Genomic DNA, 26,235 nt, shown 5'->3' with positions numbered 1-26,235 from the left:
GTATAACAAAGGGAGAAAGCAAATCATGCTGTATTTGTAATATTGTACCATCAAGTGCACAAATATATATATATATATATATATATATATATATATATATATATATATAAAAGAAAATTATATATTGGTTGCCAGTTATTGTAGTGCTGCCAACACTACTTTGTTGGATTAACTTTGCTGTTGCTTCTTGATTGTAGTTTGTTTTTGCCAGCAGCAGACACATGATGTTTAAGTGAAATTCACTTATCCTTAATTAAGAAAAATATATATCTGAATTGATTCCGGTTTAAACGCGCTGCACGCTAACCATGGTTCCACAAATCATGCATCCGTCATAATTACAAGAACACAAACATTCACAGCATGGTGCAAACCTTCTCTGCAGAGGCATTGAAACTGATTTTCTGCTTCTTTATCTTGGACTAATGAATGCACCATATTTTTTACTGTTACTATTGGCAGAGAATTAAGTAAACCCAAAAAGGCACAGAAAGGGAAAATAAAACCTAATGCACATCATTTTCCGGAAAGTTTGGAAGCAAATAATTCTATTTTGCATAATGCTTGTGCTTACCTTGCATTTAACAGACAGCTTAAGCACAAGTATGCACACTGTAGAAGCTAATATGAGACTGGCAACAATAGTTACAAATGAAGTGAATTAGGGATGTGGAAGTTTCAGGGAATTAATGGTTTATATGCATTCTAATGAATCATTTCAAATATTTAATTCTGCAATACACACACGTAGACCTTTTAAATCCGACTCTCTAATATATTTGGATATTCTATCTCCAGTCGGCACAGCTGCTCAGTGAAGCTGAACTTGAACCCATTCTCCCTCCATCAGTGTCAATTAGATAACAGAAAATTTAGAGGAAATGAGGCTGTGCATGTGGGTAGAGTGAGCACCGTGTTTGTGAGTGAGTTATTTTTAAGTCTACGTGTTGATCTGCTTCGGCCGGGTGTTTCTTCCTTCTGCGTGCAAAGAGAGTGCTTTTTGTCTCTCATCTTTTTGTGATGTTAAAAAACACAACCTGAGTGGCTCTGAGCTTTTGTGCTGATCTCCAAGTCTGATTGTAAGATTAGTAATTTCTTCTTGAGAAAGAAATAAAGAAGCATTATGTAATAGATGACCAAAAAAACATGAGATGGAGCGAGTATTCTTCAGGATTGTATTTCTTTAATGAAGGCAGAATGAGTTTATTAGTTTTTTAATGAAAGGACAGTTATGAATTATTATCTTTCTATGCAGTTCTAGTGTGAAATCTGAATCATCAAGACCACATTAACATCGACAAGATCCATAGTGCTTCTGTTGCTGCAGCAACCAGCGTGATTAACAAAGCAAACGTAAGGGGCGAAGAAGAACTCTCTTCGAACGCAATGGCCTTTCTCAATATCTCTACCTTAAGCAACCATAGTTAGTGACCAGCGAGGACTATAGAACAAACATGCCAAGACATTGAAGAGTGAAGGGAAGTGTTTACAGATTCAGTCAGTTTTGTGTTTTTAGCTGAACCAGACCAGAGAATATTCGGTTAAAACAGTCCAGAGATGCTGTTTCTTTTGCCCTCATTGTTCTGTATGAAGAATGCTGGAAGTGATGTAATGTAGCCACGCTGAGTTTCATGTGGCATGAGCACTGCGCCGGTCTCTGTTTCCAAAAATAGCCATTTAAAATGTTTCACTGTTTGTCAACAACCGGTCATATGGTAACTTGGCATTTGGCCATGTGGGCTCTGATTATTTTGGCAGTGGACCTCATTGGACCTCAGTGGTTCAATGTGGATTTAAAAAAGTAACTGATAAATATTTGAAGAAACTTCAAACAAATTTGAAAGTGTTAAATTTGAGAATAGATTTTTGGGTGGCGTATGCCGTGTAGGGATATATTAAAAAATGTAATAAATATATTTTATCTCAAATATATCCTAAATAGGGTAACTTGTGAAATAGTCTAAAAATGAATAAAATAAAATGAATAAGAACTGTTGAAAGATTGTTTGTCGTGATTCTGCCTGAAAGTAAACAGCAACGACCATAACAGGATAACCAAAGCAGTCCACTGTAGGAAGGAGCTTCGCTGCAAGTAATTCAGCATCACACTCTGCAGCTCAAGCCAAGCTTATAACAAAAGGGGGCATCCACATGACCTGTCTTCATCACTCAGATATCTGCAGTCATCGGAAAGGAAAGGATGATGACACAAATCAAAATGCATTATGGAACTAGATTCAATTTGGATAAGTGCCCCTTTTTTATTTTCTTGGCACAGTATGTTTATCAGAATCCAAATCCAGGTGAGTGTCAGCCAGCCTGCCTATCTAAACAACCGCAGTGAATATTAATGAATCGGACGGACAAAAACAAAGTGCTCATCTACAGTATCACATAGACTTGTCCGGCAGAGCTGTGCCTTGCCCATTGCCAACCGAACAAAACATTGTTCTCAAAGCTTGATCCCACAATGCACCTTTCACAGTGTGTTTGCTGCCTCAGTGTTTAATGGATGAAGGCAAAGTTTGCTTGGTGGATGTTTGAGAAGATTGAGCACCAGCTATAAGAATTTTACATAAAATGATTTGGATTGAGTGTTAACAGCTGGACCTAATTTTATTGGAAGGGAGCATGTGTGTGTGTGTGTGTGTGTGTGTGTGTGTGTGTGTGTGTGTGTGTGTGTGTGTGTGTGTGTGTGTGTGTGTGTGTGTGTGTGTGTATTGAGGTATCCTTTTCAGCTTTAACCCAACCATTATTTTAGCTTTCAGTACAGCATACACTCTGTGACATTTTCACAATGTACTTAATGTCCGCCTTACAAAACATCTATAGAATACCATTATTATAAGCTAATATTGTTGTTTATTGTATTATTAACAAGACTTGCTAGCAGCTCTGTGAGGCTGTAATTAAAATAGTTGTACACCGATTAAGCATTGCACAAGGCGGTTTAATAAAGAAAAGTATCAAAATCAATGCTCCTTGTCAAATCCTGGCTGGCCGGGTGACATTACCCACAATGCAGCTCAACTGCAGACAGATCATTTAGAGATTAAGGTGTGTTGCACCAGTAGCTTGCAGCTATGTAGTTTCAAGATGCTAGCTTGAAGCATAGATGAGCGGTTGTAGTCCATGTTCACTATCTTAGTTTAGCGCTTTAGCGTGCTAGCATTTACTAATAAGCAGGAAACACAAAGGTTGATGGAAAGTCATTTGTTTAGCAGGTACCAAAGTATTGGACATGTGGAAATTTTGAACTGATGATGGCGCCAGATAAAAAGTCAGGAGCTCACTTAAGCTGTTGCAATTTATCCCTGAGGGAGTGTAAATATATGTACCAAATTTAATAACCAAATGTCCCTCATGTCATTTTATTTCAGTAGAGCACCTGTGGACACAACTGCTGCGCCTACTCTTATCGGCTGTTTCTGATATGGTTTGGTTGAGATTATGTCCCATGTAAATAATACATTCTTTGCTAGTATAGTTGCCCTAAAAAAGACCCCTTATTGCTTCAAGGCATCGTGGGAAGAAAGAGATTATTTCCTCAGGCCTCTTGGGGATTGTCGGGTTGAGTCGATGCCAGGAAATGTCCTCGACTAGTGTATAATCAGCAAAACCAAAACTCTGAGGGGAGCCCAAATGGTGGGAACCTACTCTGTTATTTCCCCGTTTCGGCGGTGAGGGAGGTGAGGGTTGTTGTTTTGTGTCAGTGAGGCAGAAGAAAAGCTGCTCTTAGTGAAGGCCACAATAACATGTAAGAACACCTTTTTCATTTATTAAAACACACATTTAAAATAATGCAAAGCAGGTATTGGAATAGCAAGAAATCTTCAAGGAAATGCCACGAAGTTTAATAGAATTGTAGTATTTCAGAGAGGCTTTTTTTCTTACACGTTGCATTTTCAAGCACAGAAAGATTAAACAGGCAAAACAATCTTCTTTTTCCTCCTCTGGTAAATCATTTGATTTAAACGACACAGCTGAATCAATACAGGTAACAAGATTAAAAAGACACACCAGGACCACCTCAGTAAAACACAGAGCACTGAAAAGCTGTACAAAGAGTATCATCAAGTCAATGAATAAATCAACAAATAAAAAGTGAATCCCTTAAGAAACCTCCACTAAGATGGAGTACCTTTATCCCATGCCCCCTGTCAAGGGCAAGCTCAGTGTGATTGCTTTCACATATTTGTTAATGTCATGTTAAAATATTTTTTTCTCTTCTTTTTAGCACTTTAAACCGAAATCATATCTTGAAAGTTGTATCTGCGAACCTAAAGTTAACACTTTAGAATATAAACCACAAATTACAGTGTGAATATTTTTATCATATGGACTACCAAATACCAAAAACTAAATTCTCCTTACTTTTCAGCATCTATTTTAACAATGAGATCTACATTTTTTATTTTTTTATTTTTGCGAAACAGTACTTGTTGGGTTGATCAACGGTACTGTGTAACTATGCCAAAAAAAGTAATGCTGCATATTGCATTTTATTTTGTTTTCCTCATTTCGCTTGTGTCCTTTTTCCCCAGTAATAATATCACTGTACTCTGTAATTATTAAATGGGTTCCTGGTAATTAAAGAAATACGCACAGTGTAATTTATTTCTAAGTAGTCATTCTCAAACACAAATTCATTCCCCCTTTATTCCTTTTATCACTTCCTCCTATGTGCTTACATATGTGTCTTGGTATAGGTATCGGTCATTTGCAGAATATGAGACATTAGGTACCTGGGCTTTGTAGTGGTTACGTATCTCCCTGTGGTTTTGTATCTCCTTATATTCATTTTGTGTCTCTTTGAGGTTGAAACTCATCTCTCTGTGATTTTGCGCCTCTTCATTTGGAGTCTCCTGTAGTTGTTTTGTGAGTCTTTATGGTTGTTTTGTGTCGCTTTGTAGTAATTTAAGTCTCTTTGTAGTTGCTTTATGCCTCTTTGTAGTTGCTTTATGCCTCTTTGTCATCATTTTGAGTCTCTTTATAGTTGTTTTGGGTCTCTTTGTAGGATCAGAATCAGTTTATTGCCAAGTACGTGGATATGGCTTTGTGATTGGTGCACAACAATAAACACACTGCAATAGTATAAGACATAATTTAAAAAATAAAAAGTGACTTTGTAGTTGCTTTATGTGCCTTTGTTGTAATTTTTATTCTCTTGACAGATGCTTGTTTCTCATTGTATGTGTCTTTGAGGTTGATTCGTGTCTCTTTGTAGTCATATTGTGTCTTTTTGTGGTTGTTTTGCCCCGTTTCATAGTGACTGTGAGTTTCTTTTTGGTCTCTTTGAGTCTGTTTGCAGCTGTTTTGCATCTCTTTGGAGTTGTTCTGGTCTTTTTGTGTATCTTTGTAGTTATTTTATGTTTCTTTGTGATCATTTTGAGTCTCTTCTTGGTCAGGATGTGTCACTTTGAGGGATATTTTGTAGATGAAGGCCAGGGCGGCTCTTTCAGTAATCCATCCATAAATTAGTATTAAAATCATACCTTTTATATAGTAAATAATTACACTGTAATTTGTGGGTAATCTGAAGTGTTTTGCTGAAAAGACATGCTTTTGTTCATGTGCTCTTTATATGGGTGTTTAGGAAACAACGCTCTTTTTGTGTTCCACATCTGTATCGTCTGCTGCAAACATTTCATTAATTCACATTACCCTGGCACCACTTGGATTTCATTCTCATGCACATGCCTCCTTTAAAAAACGTCCTCAGTCCTGTGTGGGCATGGATGAGCATCACCATCTGCCCCATCAGCACTATAGTCAGCAAGTCATCAACAGCATCTCCTGTACGGAAACAGTCCTTGACTCTCATATCTGAGATCCTCGCTGACAGGGAGGATGAAAGTCTGCTGATAACAGTGATGAGTTCCTCCTCTCTGGATGAAGTTGCTGCAGCAGACTCACTCCCCTCCTTAACACCTCGTTGCCTCACCACAGGCTAAAAGTCCACCATGAACTCAACTCCGAAGATGTACATAAAATACTGTATGATTTTCCGGGGCTGGCTTAAAGGTCTTGTATTGTTTAGTTTTAATGATCTTGTTATATTGAGGTAAAAGCTGCTGTGTGGAGGCTTGGCACATCACATACATACATATATATAGCATAACAACTTAAGAATTCTTAATTTCCACAGGATCACCTTTTTTTTGGTGGTTAGAAAGATGGCTACTAGAAAGGGTGCAAAACAAGCAACAAGCTTTGTATGACCAACAGCTTGGCTCAGTCGTACAGCACGACATAATATGAAAACTGTTGACGTGAAATAACAGCCAAAAATAGAGTGAGGCATACGTGAATATCAACTTTAGTGTTCATAATATTAAGAAACATCAGGCTTTAATCATACTGGGTACAATGACAATGTTATTTTTTTTTTCTTTTCTACAGTGGCGACCTTTTGTCAGCAGTGCTGGGTAAGTTAACTGAAAAATGTAATCAATTACTCTTTATATTAGTTTAGATACTTAGAACAGCTCCGATATACCTGTTAACAACTCCAAAACTCCACACACACAAACACACATATCTTCTGAAATTAATATGTAGAAATGGAAAAGTGAGTCACGGTTGTTGTTGTTGTTGTTGTTGTTGTTGTTGTTGTTGTTGTTGTTGTTGTTTAACAAGGGGTCAGCCTACAGTAAAGTGTCCAGGGGGTCGGTTTCTAGTAAATAAGACCTTTAAGGGGACCCGTCCTACCAGAACTAAATAAGTATTCACATTACAGTGGAGAGAGGGTCGGAAAGTATTAATATATAATATGAATAATATAATCTGGGCTCTATAATGCACAGTTCTGCAAAATGCTGGCACCAAGTGACATGGAAAACATGGCTCATGTTTTGTTGTCTTCTGACAGTGTTGTTGAGTGAACACCGAGAAGCAGACAGAGATTATAGAGAGCACGGTAACCTGTTGGAAATATACCACACTGAGGACATCGCCAGTCCTTTTTGTTTGTCCAAGAAAACTATCAAGAGCCTGCAAGATGAGTAAGCAGAAGTACTGAGCCCTTGCCTTGCCAACCAGCTATTCTAAAGCTTTGCAGTGCGTTGAGATTCCATGCTATTGAAATGTTTTTTATTTTACATTTATCAGAATTTTCCCAAGTAAAACGTCCTTGTAACTTTTGAATTTCTCCAGAAGGGCAAACTACTGAAGTGAGGGGAGATGTTCGTGTTTTTTGGTCTTAATTTACCCAAAACTTATGACAAATCAGTCATCTTTAAGATAGTCAACAACTTTGTGCATCGCATACTTTAAGACAGTTACCTGAGGTCTGACTTTTAGTAAGACTAATTCTATCTTTATGAAACCGGCCACTGCTGTCACGTTGATGTGCCCTCCAACTCTGAAGTGAATAACAGTATCAGCTAAGTTTAATTTACCACATGTAGATTGTCTGAATTTACAACATGTACATTTACAACAAATTTGGAGTTACCAGGAGCCGCATTTCTACCTGCATCAAGCTATCCAAGCTAAGATGACCAGTTTCTCCACTGGACGCACATCCAACCATCTATAGTTCCTGGAAAGAAAGCAAACAAGTCAACCCTTGAATCGACAAAGTAACAGAGCGTGACTGGGATTAATTGGTGTAATCATTACTGAATTAAAAAATATTTTCTCTTACTCGTTCCTTAAAAAGAAAGTAATCACAATTCTGTTGAAATGTTACTTCACAATTTCCAACACTGTTCTTCAGACAGAAAACACACATTCAAACAACAGTTTTACTTGACTCAATATGATACATTAATAGTCTTGAAATTTTTTATACTTCTGTCTGTCTGAAAGTACAACAACCACGTATTTATTTATGTATTGGCTTGTAAATATATAGTGATCTGAAATATGTCTACAATCAAAATATGTTTAGGAGAGAGGATCATTTTCCTGAATTTCAGACTTCAGACTTTTATCATGAAAGAAGGAAACAGAGACTGATCAAAGAGGGAGTAATCATGCCCTGCAGCCACAGTGGCTTTACCTACTCCGGTCCAGGTTTAATGAACAGCGCTCATGTGGAACAGTATGGCTGTAGTAGTATCCAAGCAACCATACTTACCTACAAGAAAAGATCCACACACACCCACTCACGTCTGATGGCTCTGTCCCCGTGACTTTACATTGCGTTTCAGCGGGACAGTCGCCATAATTCATTTTCATGTCACAGTCCACACCTTGTCTATCAGACGTTGGTGCAGTTAGTCGAGGGTGGCGTGTCCGCTTTGCTGCGGATCTCCTTGACGTCGTTGAGCGGGGAGTCACTGGTGCCGATCTGGCATTTGAACACCTGCTTGTAGGCCTTCCTGAAGTTCTCCGACAGGAAGGCGTAGATGACCGGGTTGACGGATGAGTTGCTGTACGCCAGGCAGTGGGCGGCCACCCGTAACACAAAGGAGGCCTGGTTCAGCGGGAAGGTCCCGAACTCCACCCACAGGTGTACGACGTGATGAGGGAGCCAGGAGAGGCAGAACACCACCACCACAACCAAGACGGTTTGAGCAGTCTGGGAGCCACAGATTGGGAACAGAGAACAAAGAGGAGTAGGAGAGAGATTTAGTCAGTGCCTGCAGGGACATCAGTGAGAACATTAATGCTGTACTCAGGTTTAAGTCGTATTCAGGATAAAGGAATATTACTATGTCTTAATACAGAGTGATCTTCCTGGCCAAAGTGAGACTATAAGGTTTAAACTTACTTGATGGCAGATAAATACAAAATATGAAATACTGATATCAACCTGCGTACAAAACATCGACTAAGAGTTACTGGTATGTATGTGTTATTGATAAGCCTAGTGTATCCAGATGTTTTAGCATGGGGCTAAGTCAATTTTATGAATTAAAAAAGGGTTAAGTTGGGCAACATGCCAGTCCCAAAATATTTCCATAAAGCTGAATTTATGTTTTTGTTTCGTTTTGGCCTATTATCGATGTTATCATGGCGGAAAAACAACACGATCATTCATGTGGAGTTGTGTTTTCTAGCAATCTGGGGAATACTGGTATGATATTCTCTCTCCTTTTAGCTCTGTTTACAAACTCCTGAGAAACATATCTGGCTCTTAAGCTCCTAAATGATCCACTATGTTCGCCAGCTAGTGACTAAGTTTGTCCATCTGCCATGTGGGGCTGGGTAATTATTGGTTTCGAGTCTTTTCATGGAACAACAGCTCCCTGCTACCGCTTGAAACAAAGTCAATAATAAATTGCAGTCTGAAAAACTAAAAACAATGTGTAAAAGGATGTGAAAATGCATCATTTATCTGATTGACTTGGTGATAACTTTGTATGGGTTTGTTACTATGAGTGACCCATTTAACACTTCAAATTATTGTTTGATCCATTATTAATATGAAAACATTGATTAGTACAGCTTTAAATTGATGAATATTAGCTGTATTTCCTTTTTTAGCCAATAAATACAGAGGGCCCACATTCTCAATCAGGGCCTAATGAAAGCCATTATTCTATTAAATTGACTAGCACCACATAAATCACATTATCCTATTGACATTTCACTCAGCAGATCCAGCTGCAATCCATATATGTTTAGAACCCCTCTCATATCAGAATTATGCACTTGTACAGTAAATACTGTAGATCATGTGGCATTGTTGATAGTGGGTGAAAAGAAAATAATAAAAAATCTGTCGAACATCTCATTCCAGTCTTGTACATGTCTCCAAAGTACAGTAATACATATAAGGCTTACAAAGTTTTCCTCCATAAGGCTTGTCCAACATTGGGCTTTATAGGTATTACACTGACTTGTATATAACACAAAATTAAATAAAACTCTAACTGACTTTACAAAACAACTCCATGAGGAGAAAACAATATGTAAAGTCAACAGTGACTGTACAATTGCATAGACTCTGATCATTCTGCTCTGCTGATCTAAACAGCAGGACATGTTCTCCTCGGTTACCACCTATAGTAGAACCCACCCTCATGTAAGACACAAAAATAAGATACAATTAAACATGATGTACTGAACCAGATATATCATATAAAACATGGAAACTTAATCTGACAGTTATGACAAACCAATTTTGTGGAATGTCTATGAGTTAATGGGTGGATGTTATTTTTTCATGCAAGACTATTGGTAAAGCTAAAGCCTTCAGCTGGGATGTGTCACCATAAAAAAAAACAAATTACACGCTGTCTGATCGGCCGAGCTTCTCCTCTGCATTCCTAGGTAGCAATTGGATTTATTCTAGGACTAATTAGCTCCCATCGCAGAAAAATAAATAAATACAGAGGAGCCACAAACTAATGAAAAATGTTGCTTCCTCTGTAGTTCTGTTCAAAGAAAGTTAGAAATGATAAATAAAACATGATTAAACATCTAGCCATTTCAGTGATTTTGATTTGATTTCCGTGTAAAGTGACACATTGAGCAGGGAAAACACAGCATAGCAAAGGAATGAGACATTAATAAATACATTCAGTAATTCTGAACGTACATACTGACATTTGACTGATACAGTCTTTAGATGACCTATGTTGAATTGTTGCTGCCTTATTTGAAGCTGCCATAGTAACCAGATTCTACGATGATCAATTCAATCTAACTTTTTTCAATAGTCCCACTGCATTTCCCTTTTAGTGGCACAGAACAACATTCATTCCCACTTTGACAGTTCTCCATATTCCATATAAATTCTGGGAAACACTTATCTGCGTTGTTTTTTTTGCATTAGGGGCCGGTGGTGCACGGCCCCACCAGAGGGCGCTGTTGTACGGAAGAAGTTATAGGCTTATCTCTATTTGAGACGCAATAATGCCAAACTCAACTTGTCTACTTCCTAATTAATATAATAATAGCTTTATTATCATTTATCATATTCTGAATAGAATCTCTTCTCTTGAAAAAATATTGATTTGTAGCATGTAAATTTGTGTTTGTGCCTGATGCTGCATGCTTATTTCCGCTTGGTGGGGCACAGCAGAACTGGTCATACTGCACTTGTAGCTCTGGATTGACAAACCATATTCACATGTGCATGCGTTCAACGTGAACTTTCCGTGAGGCCTGATGGCCAGGGCCCTTATATGCATCCCATCCGTTGATTTTAATGGTGCAAGGGTGTACATGTCTTGCCAGCTAGCTAAAGAGGGAATGATATCATACTTATAAAGAAGAATAAGATTTATAAATTAATTCAACCATGAGTGGTTCAAAAGGAAAACTTGTCTTACTGCTAACATATCAAAAAAAGCCCTGTTCTACTTTCCATGTCTTGTTTTCAGAGAGGAAACTGTATGGACAGCAAGTGGATTTAAAGACTTAAAACATCTTTCAGAAAGGCTGGTAAAAACGAGAGTTGTGCATCACATGTGGATGATGCCATCAAGTGATGCTTACTGGGAACAACAAACGTTGCCTCTCAGCTTGACAGTGCATACAGACGGGGCATTGAACACACAACCGTCAGATCGAAGAAAACAGGTATGTTCTTGGCAGAATAATAACCTGTATAAAACTAAGTGGAAAGTGCAAAAATGCCTTGCTTGGACATGACAAGTCTGCCGGCTCATTTTTATTTGCATATTTGAGACTATGTGCGGGGGAAACTCAAGGGTAAGAAACAATAACGATGCTCAACCCTATTTTAAGGGCACTTCATTTTTCAAAACAAGTGTTTGGATTGCATGTACAATGTTTACAAGAATGAGGTTGCTCAACAACTGGCAAATGCACCTTGCATTGCTGTACAGGCAAATGAGACCACAAATGTGTCCTGCAAGTCACAAACGGTCATAGTATTGTGCTATATGTTAAATAACGCAGTGACCGAGAGTTTGGGGGAATTTATTGAGGTGAAGGATAAATCGGCCACTGATATTAAATGATATATAGGCATCTCTTAAGCCCCTGAACAAACAAGCTCATAGCGCAAACATATGACGTGGCTGGGGAAATGAGTGGAAGTACGAGATGTGTTCAGACTCTTTTCAAGGAGCACTATCCATGCGTGTACTTCGCGCACTGTTACATGCATCAAATAAACTTCAACAAAGCTGCTCAGCAAGAATTTTAGAGTTGAATGTGTCTTTTGCTGATCCGTCAGCATTAGCCACGTTTTTCTCAAATTCACCCAGGAGAACAGTTGCTCTTTCCGAGGCTTCAACTAGCGCATCCCCAGGCCTCCAGTTACGAGGTGGAAATTCAAAAGCAGTTAATGCTGTTTGGGAAAGCCGCAAGGAGAACAAGCAGTGTTTGGACAACATACGCACACGAGATGTATTGGATAGAGTGACCATCAGAGAGGCCTGAGGCCTGTCCATTCACCTGCAGGAACCAAAGTTCCTACAGCTATTGCAGTTTTTTTCTGAGCTCATGCCAGAAGTGGATATACTGTACTATGTACTCCAAAAACAGGAAATTGATGAGGCTAGAATCAACCTAGCGATGGAGACCTTCAAGAAGAATGCAGGGCGTCTCAGGGAACGAGCTGATGTGATTGTGCAAGAAAGAGTGCAGAGGAGGAGGAAAAATCGACACAGCTGCAATCATGGAAGTGGCCTGCGACACCGTGTCAAGTCAAGTGGAAGAGACGTTCGCTAAAAGTGACCATTTGATTGCAGAAAAACCCATTGATTGCAAACTTTTCCCTAAATTCGTGAAATCATTTCCAGAGGCTGAACTAGAATGTGCTGTTAAATTATGGCAACTAACAAATGAGGCAAAATTGAAAAACCCTCTACCAGCACAGTGAACTGAGCAAAGGCAACACTGCACTTTCTCTATTGAAGTGCATTCATGAAAACAACCAAATCATCATCACAACACCAATGACCAGCGCTGAATCCGAGAGAAACTTCTCGACTCTGAAAAGAATAAAGACATTTACATGGAATAAAATGGGAGAGCAGAGGTTGAATGCCCTTTCTATGCATTTGAAAATGAACTCCTCCATGGAGTGTTGGATTTTAATAGCTAGGTCAAAGAGAGGTTTGCACACATGTAGGAGTGATATATTGGTCACAGCAATCTCAGTGTCTCCCCTCTCTCACTGGCGCACAGTTTATTGGTTGTTGCAATGTGAAATATCTATGGTTTGTTTGGATTGCATCAATCACATTTTCTTGTATGATTATTGTGTGGACCCAACAACATTTTCATACCAAAATCGCCACTGGTAACACTTCATTTGAAGGGGTGGTTTACAGAGTGATGGACAGATGGATTACTTGTTGCTCCGAGTGAACACGGCCGACAGAGGCCAGTATGACGACTGCTAGCTGCACGGCTTATAAAGCTTTCTAACTAACTTCACCAACTGCAATTAACAGCAATTAGCAGTTAATTTAGCAACAAGTAAAGCTGTCCATCACTCCATATATCACCTCACTACTATACGACCTGTCGCCAAACTGACCTTGTAAAACTTAATGGCATCTTTATGACAAGTCCTGATGGTTCCTCTGTAGTTTAGTTCTATGAAATTGTTCATGACCCAATTGGTCTCATGACATGACAGTTTAATGTTATGCTAACACATAAAGCTAAATAGTTTCTTTAAGTTTGACAATTAGGCCTGCAAAAGCATGTTTAGGACAGATTATGTTGTCTTGGTTAATGTCAGGTCAACACAACAAAGACATCTCAAACAATAGCAACATTGCATTAAAAAAAGTGTCAAAAATGACAACAGGCATTAACATTAATAAAGACTCCTTCATGTCCATGACAGCGTCATGTGAGTCTTATACACACCCCTTCAAATAAAGTATTACCCAATTCTGTCTCTACTTGTTCCAACACTTCACTTAAGTGATGTATCTAGGAAGTGAAATATTACAAGATGCAATCTTTTATGTGTATTTTACACATAAGAATAAAAAACAGCATTCAGAAAGTTACTTTTTCTGCAGCTTTGGACAAAACCTGTTGACACAACATGGGTTTATAATGAAGGGTTGAAGGTTTATTTGTACCGAAAAGCACAAAACCTTTTGGAAACTGTAGAATAGAAATGAAGACCCTCTGGATGTCAAATGTGTTTTCTGCTTTAGTTGTTGAATGTGGGAACACTTTATGCTTGAAAATACAGAGTTATGTTCATTTTGTTAACATTCAGTCTTTGGCTCCGTCTCACTTCTCAGTGAAGCAGCAGTCGGCAACTGTTTTCAGTGAAACACTGATAAACCCACTGTGCACTGCCTGCCAATCACCAGACAAAGTATCAGACAGACAAAGTTAAATAAGGAAATAGCTAGACGGTGGACATGGTGTAGCATCTGTAGAGCCAGGTATTTCCTTCAGGAGTTGATGGAATGCAAAACAGAGAGTGAATATTAGACTTTATTTCACCAGGTGGCCATAAACTAGACTCCTAATTAATGCTAATGTGGCTCTGTGTCTGCTGGAAGTGTAAATGGGCGACTGTTTGCTAACAGGCTCACAGTAATAACCTCACAAGAGGATGTTATATATCAATGTTGTGTTTACAGCTTGTTGAGCAGCCCCAAATGGCCAAAAGCATTTAATCAATAAAGAAAATGAATGCAGTAGAATGAACAAAGAGGAAAGTCAATATGGAAATAAAGCTTTCCAAGCCTTCCAACCAAAATCAAATAACATTGGGAACAGTTGTAGTTCGAAAATCTCCATTGAAAAGCAGTACGAAAGCAATGACAGCATGTATGTACAAAGGTCTGTGCAGTCTGCTGAAATGCTTCATGATCATAATTCAAATTCTCACAGTCGATAGGGTCAACGGTCAATATTGTCCAGAGATATAAGCCCCACCGTGATACACAAGCAAGCGTGTGCGCACACACACACACACACACACACACACTACACACACACACACACACACACACACACACACACACACACACACACACACACACACACACACACACACACACGTATAGGCAAAGACACAGTAGCAAGGGAGAGGTTCCCACAGAGCGGTAACCTAATAACCATGCTTTGTTTGGATAGCCTCCATAACACATTCATATCTTCACCTCAACCCCGAGAGCCATCAGTTAGGCTAATACAAACAGCAGCCTCGACACAGGAAGACAGAACTAATAAAACATCATGCCTTTCAGCCCTTCTTCTCCACCCACTCTGTCTCTACTTGTAATCCTCTACTGTTGAAAGCTAAACGGTCCCTGCAACACATCCAATTACTGATTAAAAGCTGTCAAGATGTATTTTTGACATTGATATATTAAGTTAAAAATGATCAATCTTATAGTGTGTCAAAGTTAAGTATTTTATTCAAGTTGATGATGAAAGTACACAAGACAGGCTTTTGTCCTTAAAGGTGCAATGTGTAATGTCTCGCCACCTGCTTCAAAGAATCTACAATCTAAATTTACAGTAGTCAGTTATAAAAAAAAGACTACTAAATAACAGCAGGGCAAGAATAAGAAAAAAATCAACAAAACAGCTGAAACTCTGATAGCCAGTCAAAATAACACTGCTATCATATAAACTTACATGCGGCGTCGGCATTCAGTTTACATTAGCCATTTGTGTGTTTCTGCCAATAATTGGGGACTTTGAGATAAGATAAGATAAGATAAGATAAGATAAGATAATCCTTTATTAGTCCCGCAGCGGGGAAATTTGCAGGCTTACAGCAGCATAGAGTTAAAGTGCACACAAGAGACATAGTAAAGAAAGACAAGATAAAAAAAAAAAAAAAAAATAAAAAAAAAAAAAACCAAGTATTATAAATAAGCAATAAAAACAGTAGAAAAACACAATAACTGAAATATTATATTTACAGACAGAAAAAAATAACTATTTTAACTATTATTGCACAGTGTTTTTATTGTCATGTGTCATGTGGTCTGCTGGGAGCAGAGCTGGTTGTGCAGCCTGACAGCAGCAGGAAGGAAGGACCTGCGGTACCTCTCCTTCACACACCGGGGGTGAAGCAGCCGGTGGCTGAAGGAGCTGCACAGAGCTGCCAGGGTGTCCTGCATGGGGTGGGAGGTGTTGTTCATCAGGGATGACAGCTTGGCCATCATCCTCCTGTCTCCCACCACCTCCACCGTATCCAGTGGACACCCCAGCACACTGCTGGCCTATGTACCCTTGATAGTTTGTATATTTGACTAAATCTAAAGTAGAAATGGGTTTGCACTGGCTAAATTTTAGCTATCTGCTAATTGGGAATGCAGTCTCCCGGAGCTGCCGCATGCTTTACAGCCGGCAGAGCAGGACGAGACAAAGGTGCAGGCAGTTTTCTCGTTTCTGCTACTTTGAATATATCACAAACCAGAAACTATCAAAATGCACACGGACCATGAATGCCTAATTGTCAAGCCATCGGGGCAGTTTTACTTCTTTGTTCTGTGTACTGAGAGCAGACTGGACGCTATGGTGACTCACCATAGGCTCTCTATGTACAGGTGGTATTACAAGACCGTATGTTCCTGGGCTGGTTAGCATGATCATTTCAGTAGATACGTCTGATACACAAAACATAGACGTCTTTGATATAACTTGAAATCTCTATCCTCTTCACATTCTGTTGATCATCTGTGCTCAGTTTTTCACTAAAAGTCTGCCTAGATCTTACACATTGCCTCTGTAAAGTAAAAACACACTAAAAAAGACTAAAAGCCAAAAACAATTAACATGATGTGATGTGCTCTGCAATTCACGGCTCATTTTTCCGCTGTACTAAATTTCTGCTATTACCATAATAACTGGCTGTGTGTGGATATACAAATCTTGCAGAGTTTTTAGCCTCAAGGAAAATTGTTGCATGAAATATGTCCATATGATTAAGCATCAGTGATAATCAACAGTTTTTTTTACATCATAATCAAAGGGAGAGAAATCCATCTAAAGAGGTGTCGTGTTTTTCTTGAGGTTAGTTTGGATTGAGGCTGTTTCTGACAGCAGCTTCAATAGACCAGAACCCATTGCAGCCGTAAGACTGGTTGAGTTTGGAGGAGGGTCCAACTGCAGACACGTTCTCATCTGATACAAAAGTATAAAAGCTAATAATATTGTTATAGAAAGTACTAATTATAATCCAATCCGTGAGACCTACTGGAATGAAACTAAATATTCAGTCTTTTATAAAGACGTTTGTAAAAAACGTTTGTAGTTTAACATTAGTGGGGTATGAAAAAATCGTATCCAACTTTATGCCAACTACTTACTCAAAGCTACTGTATATGGTCAAGTTTCCATCCAAATGTAGCACAAATATTTATGCAATTCCTGTAAAATTAACGAAAGACCAACACAAGTTTGTGTGCATGTGCATTTTCTTCCACAATGCGAATATTCAGAGCTTAATTACCATGAAGCCACTGAGAATTTAGTGCATGTTGTTGAGTGACAATTTATCCAATTAGCATAGTAACACTCAGTTCAGGACATAGACATCATATAGGTAGACGCCTCCTTCGGCCTTGGGCGGCATAAAATGTCGGCGCCATCTTGGTACGGGAGTTATTTCGTCTTGGGGGTGCACCACCATCAGGACGATTCAAACAAGATCGCAAGGAATTACCTTTCACAAGTAAGACTAAACAATTGTTTCTATTTGTAATTGTAAAATTCAGTCATGTCACGTAGATCATGTGTTATGTTGAGAGCTAAGAGCTGTTGAGACAGCTAAGTTGCCACCAGAATCAGACTATAGCTAGTCTAACGTGAAACGGACATGGTGAGCAAAGCCTTATTCTATCGTTCGTCAACAGGAGATAATATTGTCAAGAAATATAGGATATACAGTATATATATATATAATCTACCACTACTTGCTTGTGAGTAATTACAATGTATGTATAATGTAATTATATAGCATTTATGGTCGCGACGGAAAGCTGCGTTTCGGCTGAGCGACTGGCCTTAATTTCTCTCTGTGATGTATTTAAAAAAGAGACTAGATTAAAACAAAAAAAGGCTCAAAACATGCCACTGTATATGTAATGGTTCTACAATATATGAAGGTGTCACGTAATGAATGAAACTACGGAAAAAATGTCACGATACTCTACATGCACCTGTGAGATGCACCTGCAGTCAGTCGCCGGCCGAAATTGACGTTTTAAACGTTATTTCTATTTAAATGTTGTTGTTTTTTAAAGATACATCTGTATTATGAATCTGACTGACTGGCTAGCTAACCTTTCTCGCAATTTTAAGGTTTCCCAAAGAGAAGCAGTTGAGGAGACAGTGGGAAGTGGCTGTGAAAAGGGAAGACTTTTCTGCCAATGAGAGGTCAATGCTCTGTAGCCAGCACTTTCAGCCGGAGGATTTTGACCGGACAGGCCAAAATGTCAGGCTCAGGGATGGAACTAAACCATCTGTGTTCAGTTTCCCAACACATCTCAAAAGAGTAAGTGCATCACTAAGCTTGCTGAAAATGGTTTTATTGTGTGTGTGTGTGTTCATTTGGAATGATTGAGAATGAGATACACCTGTTCAAGTATTTTGTTCTTCTGTTTTAGAAAGTGGCAGCCAGGACTACACAAGCCTCAAGGAAGGCTGAAGCGAGCCTTGTAATTGACTGTTCTTTACAATCATTACAAGTCACTGAACCTTCACCTAACTACCTTGTGAGTATTTACACTAGCTATGCCCCAAAACAGCAGTGAGCATCATGGCATCATAAACATTACTCACTACTGTTTTGTCCTTTTTTACTAGGAACACACTTATGCATTGCCTCCATCTCCCACTCTTCTCAAGACTAGACTCAATGAAGCCCTGGCTAGGGTGGAGAGTCTTGAGAAAGAGATGAGGAACTCAAAGGCCCGAGAGCAGAGTGCGAAGAAAACAGTGCGTTGTCTTCTGGAGGACCTCAGGGGGAAGAACCTCATAAATGAAGAGCTGCAAGAGAGGCTTGACTTATACTCAGGTAACATTGAAATTAAACTTTGAATGTCATGTATATCTTAGGGCTGTAACCAAAGAAATACAACTGCAATAATGTGTTCAAATGCTTGGCTTGTCTGAATTTCATATATCAAACTTAAACTCCAAATACCTGACAACGTCTGTAATATGCCCCCATTCATAGTTTGAATAGCATCTGGCACAGACAAAAGCCAACAATCATAGTCTGATAGCTCTAGCTTCAAGACACACAATAGCCAGGTACCTTTGTTGGCAGGTGTTTATGGGCACCTGTTTAGAGCAATCAGTCATGGTTCCTGGCTTTTGTGCATCTTTAAGCTAGAGCTATTAAGACAATGATTGTTGGCTTTTGTCTACAGCCACGACAAGATTACATATTTGCATTCATATGGCCTTGCCTGGAAATAAACACATTAGCCTATTGGTGTTTTCATAATGACATTCATACTCTTTCAGTCACTTACTAATTACTCTGTGCTATCTGCATTTCAGATCTTCCATTAGCTTCCATTATGACTCTGAAGAACAAAGGAGGGCTGATGATTCCTTCAGAGGGGACAGTGAAGGTGGTCAGGTCAGCAGAGCGGTTCATTCGCCAGCGTGCATCAGGGCAAGCTGTCAGTGTGTCTGTGGTCAAGCAGTTTGTCCGGGCTGACATCTGGACAGATGATGTGTTTCTCCTCAAGGAGCACATTCAGGACACACAATTTGGCATTGAAAACCACCACTTTGCACTGTTGTCCTTGGTTGTGTCTGTATTTCACAAGATCAGGCTGCACCACATTGCAAAACTGAGCACGCTGCAATTACAGACTGGCAACAGTCGAAAAAAGCTCAGCAAGACAATACTTTTTAAAGGGTTCTAGCCTAGATTCAATTATTATATTATATCATATATTGTGTGAAATTATATATTGTGTCAATTGCACTGCATAGATGTGAAAATGTTATGAGAATGATTGTATATTATGTCAAATTGTACAAATGTACAAATATATATATATATATTATATAATATGAATATATATACCTATACTTAAAATATATTATATTGTTTCACATATTATATATATCATATATATGTTATTCCATTGCACATTATACTGAGTCATTATATTATATTGTATTATATATATGCTATGTTATTTATATTACAGTTCAACTATTGAGATGTGTATGTATATATTGAGATGTGTATATTTTTACTGCTATAGAAATATATAGCTTTTTTTGGTAATGTTGATTTGTGAAATAAATGTGTATTGCCAATTGCACTGTTCAAGGTTTCTTAATGCACATACTTGAAAAGGAACTATTAAACTATGAAAAACACACTGACTGCCAGTTTCTCACTATTTGATGTATGCTCTTTCTCTTAATGATGGTCAATACGTAGTAACTAAAGAAGCACTATTTCGATAGTTTATAGATCTTCTCAGTATTTTCAAAGTGCACGGGCTGTGCAAGAAAAGTGAGCGTTTATCATAGACCCATGCACATGTATGACTGGCGATTTAACTAGCGAGATTCAAAGTAACGTAGAGGCAAATCTTTTTCACACACTTCACGTAGAGCATAAACCCTTGAATACTCCATGAAATTGGTTGCGAAATGTAAAAGGTTATCGTGATTTTTATCCAGATAAACCGCAGCTCCTGGCAACTTGCGCTTGTTTGACACGTCTGACAGACCTCTGGCTTCAGAGAGCTCCCGTACCAATATGGCGGCGCCGCGTTTGGCCGAGGCAACGGGCTGAAGCAGTGGAGGCGGCGTCTACCTATATGATGTCTATGAGTTCAGGATAGTAACACTCACAAATGTTAATGTGGACATGGCCTCAGTCAAAGACGAGCAGTTTGGTTTCTGAACCTGTTTAGTCCTTAGCACTCTCTGTCTCAGTTTACAGATGCTGTTAAACAATTTCAAGACGACTTGGACAAATATTCATTTTCTTAATTATCCATAACCATCTGTGTGCTCCATCTGGATGCCTGACTGACACTTATCATTTAGATGAAACTCCTAAACACACAGTGCTAATTACTGGCTTTTTAACCTCTGGTTCTGCACTGAAAATTCATTAGAAACATCATTGCCAAGTCAAATGAACTCCCAACACTTTGTTATTCCAAAAACATTAACCAGGAGCCATTAATCAAAAAAAAAAAAAAATTCATATTTTCGTTATCCGACCACAACATAAAGTGAGTTATGTAAAAGAGATTTATTAACACCGGATTTGTCATATCTATGCACAATGGACTTCCAGACAGATTAAGGAAGATTTAATACTCTTTTTCTTTCTTATTTTCGATTTCTGCTAACCAATCTCTAGACATCTATTTACCCGCCTGAATCTACCGCCATTTTAAGTCGAGAAGTGATGTGTTACCATGACAACATACTATGTACCAGTGTTTTAAGAGTGGAGCAAAGTGAGTTAAAAGAGAAAGTTAAAAAAAACAGAATAAACCCTCAATGTCAAGCGATATTGAGAAGACGTGCCGGGGCATAGACGTAGAGCAGGTCTGAAGATCGGTGATTCCTTCACTCTGCATGTTGAAGTGTCCTTAGGCAATGAACCTCAAAGTGCTACCGAAGGCTGTGCCATTTGTGTATGATTGTGTGTGAATGAGTAAATGTGTACCATTCAATGCGTAAAGCGCTTTGAATGGTAGGTAGGCTCATCTTTAGTCCCCAGGCAGCTCTAGTTGGTCCATTACTTTTTAATCAAGGAAATTGTTTCATATCATCATGCCGGGCGAATCAGTCAACTTGTATTTCGTGGAGTGGGCAGATTCAAAGGTCTTGGCCAAGGCAAGCAGGCTGTCTGATTCATACACAGGGTGATAAGAAGAACTTGTCTAGATGTATTTCACAACAGCAGTGGGAGTAACCTTGCTCTTCCCAGCTGTCACTGACATTATATTTCACAGGCCTAGTGGTGAGCTGCACAAACTAATGATTAAACACTTTGGACAAATTCTCCTCCGTTTCCACCAAGGACACAGAGTGGCCCACTGCAGTTTATTTATTTGACTCATTTTAACCTTTGTGAAAACCCCCTAGCTTGTACGATAGATCCAGTAATGCAAACATGACGCTGACCTCATAATTATATGTTCACACTACCCTGATTCAGAACAGCCACAATTTTACTTTGAGACAAACGAGCTTTAGAGGTGAGAGTCTGTTTAGATTTTGTTAAACAAACTAAATGGACTACATTTATGTCGTACTTTTATCCAAAGCCCTTTACAATTTGTGTCACATTCACACAGACAAACAGCGATGGCAACAAGCCTCAATGCAAAGCACTGGCCGGACCATCTGGAGCAATTTGGGTTCAGTGTCTTGCTCAAGACACTGGTCTGGGGTGTTTAGAATGTTGATACTGCGTACGAGGAGAAATATGGTAATTCAGTCTAGAAGTGTGAAAAATTGTATTGATTATTTCAAAGAGTTACAAATAACAAACGATTTCGATATGTTCATGTCTGGGAAGACGTTGGGTTTAAAAGGGGTTAATAGAACACACAATTAACAATAAATCATCTAATCTATTTGACATCTATTATTCATTGTCCATTGATTATACAAGTTTCTGTCACATGTTAAGCAATGAGCGAACACCTTTAATGATGAGTAAGTTGTGTGCTTTGCGATAGCGACCTGCTGTTAAGAGTGATGGGGGTTAGCTCCGAGTTGGCCACAACTTTGTTTCAGGCCTGCTTCAGGTGAGCCAGCCTTAGATGTTGACCAGCTTTTCTCATTTAAGTGGCAAGCCGCTCAGTCCGCTACATACACACACACACACACACACACACACACACGCTTTTACAAAGCGACTTACAGTCAGTAGTATGTTACATCATTCACCCACACACACTGATGACACACATGCAAGGTGCCACCACGCACACATTCACATCCAGTCCACACCGACACACAGTGTCTTGCCCACACATCGACTGCTGAAGCCACGAACCACGACCCTCTGAATGGAGAACACACACGCCACAGCCGCCCGCCACACACACACACACACACACGCACACGCACACACACACACACACACACACACACACACACACACACACACACACACACACACACACACAAACACACTTGGCCACAGAGCCTAACAGCTTTTCTGGCAGAAATCCTTTGGATTGAAGTTGTTGATACCTTACTCAGATTTAATATGTGTGTGTGTTTAAACAGTCTGTTCCGACATTAGTTATAGTTTTACACTAGCTATCCTACCAGGTTGAATTATGTATTTCAATCTGGCTTTAATGCACTGTTTGCTTACTGTTTGTCACAAAGCTTTCACCATAACATTTCCTCTGCGTATTCTCGATCAGATTTCGGCACAGTGACAAGAGTATGTGAAATTCCTGTTTTAAGCATCAGTCAATAAAGCATGTATGTTGGGATGGTGCGTATCAAAGCACATTTAAATTCTCATCAATTCCCCCCCCTCTATGATTTCATAGCACAAGGCTGTTATCGGACGGTACCAGCTGTGAAAGACAACAGTCAGACGGACAGACAGACAGACAGACAGACAGACAGACAGACAATCAAGAGGGCCACAGCAGATAACTGGCTCTCATGGGAAGCTAAATGATCGTGAATCCACTGGGCATAATGAAGGCTCGATGGCAGTTCTGATTGCACATCACCTTTTTAGAAACACTTTGCTCGAGTGTGCCAGTTAACAGCATGATAACATTTATATTCATCATTTTGACCCTAAGGAACAACAGAGACGATGGGATCAGTTCCCCTCAATTGCCTTTTGAATTGCAGGAAAAGGTAGGGCATATGGTACATCCAATGCTGAGTAACGTGCACAGGATAGTGTAGCTGTAATATACATATATCTCCCTAATAGCCAAGAACACCGACTCCTATTTTGAATCAAACTATATGTGGCGAGAAAAGGCTGCTGCTTAGTGAACTGTATGAAATGCATGGATCTAGATAGATGGATATTTCAGTTAAGCTACAACTTGTTCACACTTAAGAGATGACATCTTTTCATCATTCATCATCATCATTGGAAAAATGATAATCATCGTCATCGTGGCAGATCATTGTTTCATTTTGAATTCAAGTGTTCAGGTTGTCACTTATATGTAAAAACGTGATTTTTGACTCTAATTATTTTTTACAGATGAGCTTAAACTTTGAGGGTCATTTAGTTTATTATTTAAAATCCAACAAAAATAATGTTATTCTCAGTAAATCAACAGGTAACAAATCGTCCCATCTGTGTGTGTTATCCAGTGTTTATTGAGTTTTTTTTTTTCCTGATTACAGTCAGACAAGTTCGCTGTAACATATGGCCCAACTCTCACCCCTATAAAAGTCAGCTTAATACGTACCTTTTTCTTTGAAGCCTCTGACTTTTTGGACATATTTCTTAGTTTTTTGTGCAAGTGATTTAAAACCTGTAAGCAAAGGAAATAGAGGTAAGATATCTTTTTTGATTGTTCACACAATCATCCTGTGACCCCCCATGTGAATAGCTTTCCTTACCTTTGCGTAACAGAAGGAAATCAGCAGCAGAGGCAGAACATAACCGAACACAAACGTGCAAACCACATAGACTTTCTTCTGGTTCGGGGGCCACACTTCCCAGCAGAAGGTGTGATTCTCTCCTCTGTGGAAGATGTTCTGGTAATACATGACCGGCGCGGCCATGGCCAGAGAGAGTATCCAAATCACCACCACCCCGATCAAAGCATGCTTCGCCACCCGGATAGAGGAGGACTTTCTGGAGTGCACGATGGCGATGTATCGGTCCACGGACATGGCCGACAGGGTGAAGATGCTCACCAGCATGGACACGGTGAAGAAATAGTGGATGAATTTGCAAATGAAGGCGCCTAAGACCCACGTCGGCATCATGTAGACGGTGGACTGGAACGGGATGCAGAAGAGCAGGTAGGACAGGTCTGCTATGCTCAGGTTGAGGATGAATATGTTTGTGGTGCTCCTCGGTTTGCCCGGTTTGCTCCGGGCCAGCACGGTGATCACCATGGAGTTGCCCAGCACCCCGAGCGAAAAGATGAGCCCGAACACCAGCAGCGTGATGAAGTTATCCGTGCCGATCCCGAATAAAAGTTTCTCGTCCTCTTCCTCCGCTCTGCTGAGGTTCCACGGCTCCTCCAAGAGCCACACGGACTCCGACAAGTTCATGATTTATATTTTTCCCCCCCCACCACCACCTCTTGAGATGAACTTGAAATGCTGCTGCAAAGAAAATGACCTGTAAGAGGTCTGCTTAATGACACTTTAAGGAGCAAGGGTTTGTGGTCAGGTGCGTCTCCATGAGCTTTCTTTTTTTTCCTCTATCTCTATTTAGCTGACTCCCCCTCTTTATTATTTCACCTCACATTCGTAATAGGTGTAATCAAAGCTGTCTGGTTCTCTGTACGCCCATGCGTCGGTCTCGCCGCTGCGCGTCTTGGAGCTTGCCCGGTTGCGCACCTTGATGCGTCTCCGCACCGACCGCGCTGTTCCACTGTTCCACTGTTCCACTCTTCTTTGGCGTGTGGACTTTCCCCCCCTCACATTATAGAAGGGGCTGGGACTGTGTCAGTCGCGTCAGCACCCAGTATAGCCTACCACCTCCCGAGAAATGCTGATGGAAAAGCAACAAAAAAAAAAGGAATATTTATCTGGGTACGTTTGGTTTCTGAAAACACAATTTGGATTGCCAGAGGCCAAGGTACTTTTTTTTAAGTCAGACTTAATTAGTTCTGACACAGTATCTCTCGGGTAAAAATGTTCAGGGGCGCCGCTAGGGATTTTGGGCCCCATGAAAAGAATCTTTACAGGGCCCCCAACACAGCGGCAAAAATTTTTGATGCTATTTTACATACAATTATGCATTTTAATGGTATTTTTGACTATCATTACCATATTTGTGAAAGAAGAACAGCATGACAGTTGACATGTACAGCCTCTCTGGGCCCCCCTCCATCATGGGCCCCTAGAATCCGTCTCCTTTACCCCCCCTTTTCGGCGCCCCTGAAAATGTTACTGTGATTATTCGACTGGATCGACAATCCCGTTTGGCAGTCTAGCTGATTGCCTTATTTGAGGTTCATTGTCTTTAGTCTTTTTGATTATGATGTGCTTTCCTAAACTGCTAGATGGTTCTATAGGAATCCGTTAAGTCAAGTTAGACACCAAATATATATAAGATGGGTCATCCTTTTTTTTACCAAAAGCCATGCTGAACTCCCTCAGGATAAGCATATTTATCTCCAGGATCAAACAGAGCTGTCTCTGGCGCTGCTCTACCTTGGTTAGTTTTACTATTGAGTTATCTACCAT

General features: G+C 39.6%; 1 protein-coding gene across 1 annotated transcript; it reads right to left on the bottom strand.

The window, feature by feature from the left end:
- Positions 1-3,772: 3,772 nt before the first annotated feature.
- On the bottom strand, positions 3,773-25,117 carry LOC129109692 (galanin receptor type 1-like). The gene is made up of 3 exons (XM_054621810.1): positions 24,430-25,117; positions 24,276-24,341; positions 3,773-8,527 (listed from the first exon to the last, which is right to left on the bottom strand). The coding sequence occupies exons 1-3, from the start codon at positions 25,090-25,092 to the stop codon at positions 8,207-8,209; spliced, it is 1,050 nt and encodes a 349-aa protein (XP_054477785.1). The 5' UTR covers positions 25,093-25,117; the 3' UTR covers positions 3,773-8,206.
- Between the last annotated feature and the right edge of the window lie 1,118 nt (positions 25,118-26,235).

This window comes from Anoplopoma fimbria, chromosome 20 (genome assembly GCF_027596085.1).
Source record: "Anoplopoma fimbria isolate UVic2021 breed Golden Eagle Sablefish chromosome 20, Afim_UVic_2022, whole genome shotgun sequence".
Classification (NCBI taxonomy): domain Eukaryota; kingdom Metazoa; phylum Chordata; class Actinopteri; order Perciformes; family Anoplopomatidae; genus Anoplopoma; species Anoplopoma fimbria.
This window is presented reverse-complemented; position numbering and strand designations above follow the sequence as displayed.

Bases quoted from the DNA above. Each gene is read 5' to 3' on its own strand.
- LOC129109692 (XM_054621810.1), bottom strand. From the start codon at position 25,092: ATGAACTTGTCGGAGTCCGTGTGGCTCTTGGAGGAGCCGTGGAACCTC. The intron at 24,342-24,429 runs GTAAGGAAAGCT...CTTTGCTTACAG, and splicing joins TTTCCTTCTGTTACGCAAAG to GTTTTAAATCACTTGCACAA. The intron at 8,528-24,275 runs GTACGTATTAAG...TGTGGCTCCCAG, and splicing joins CAGAGGCTTCAAAGAAAAAG to ACTGCTCAAACCGTCTTGGT.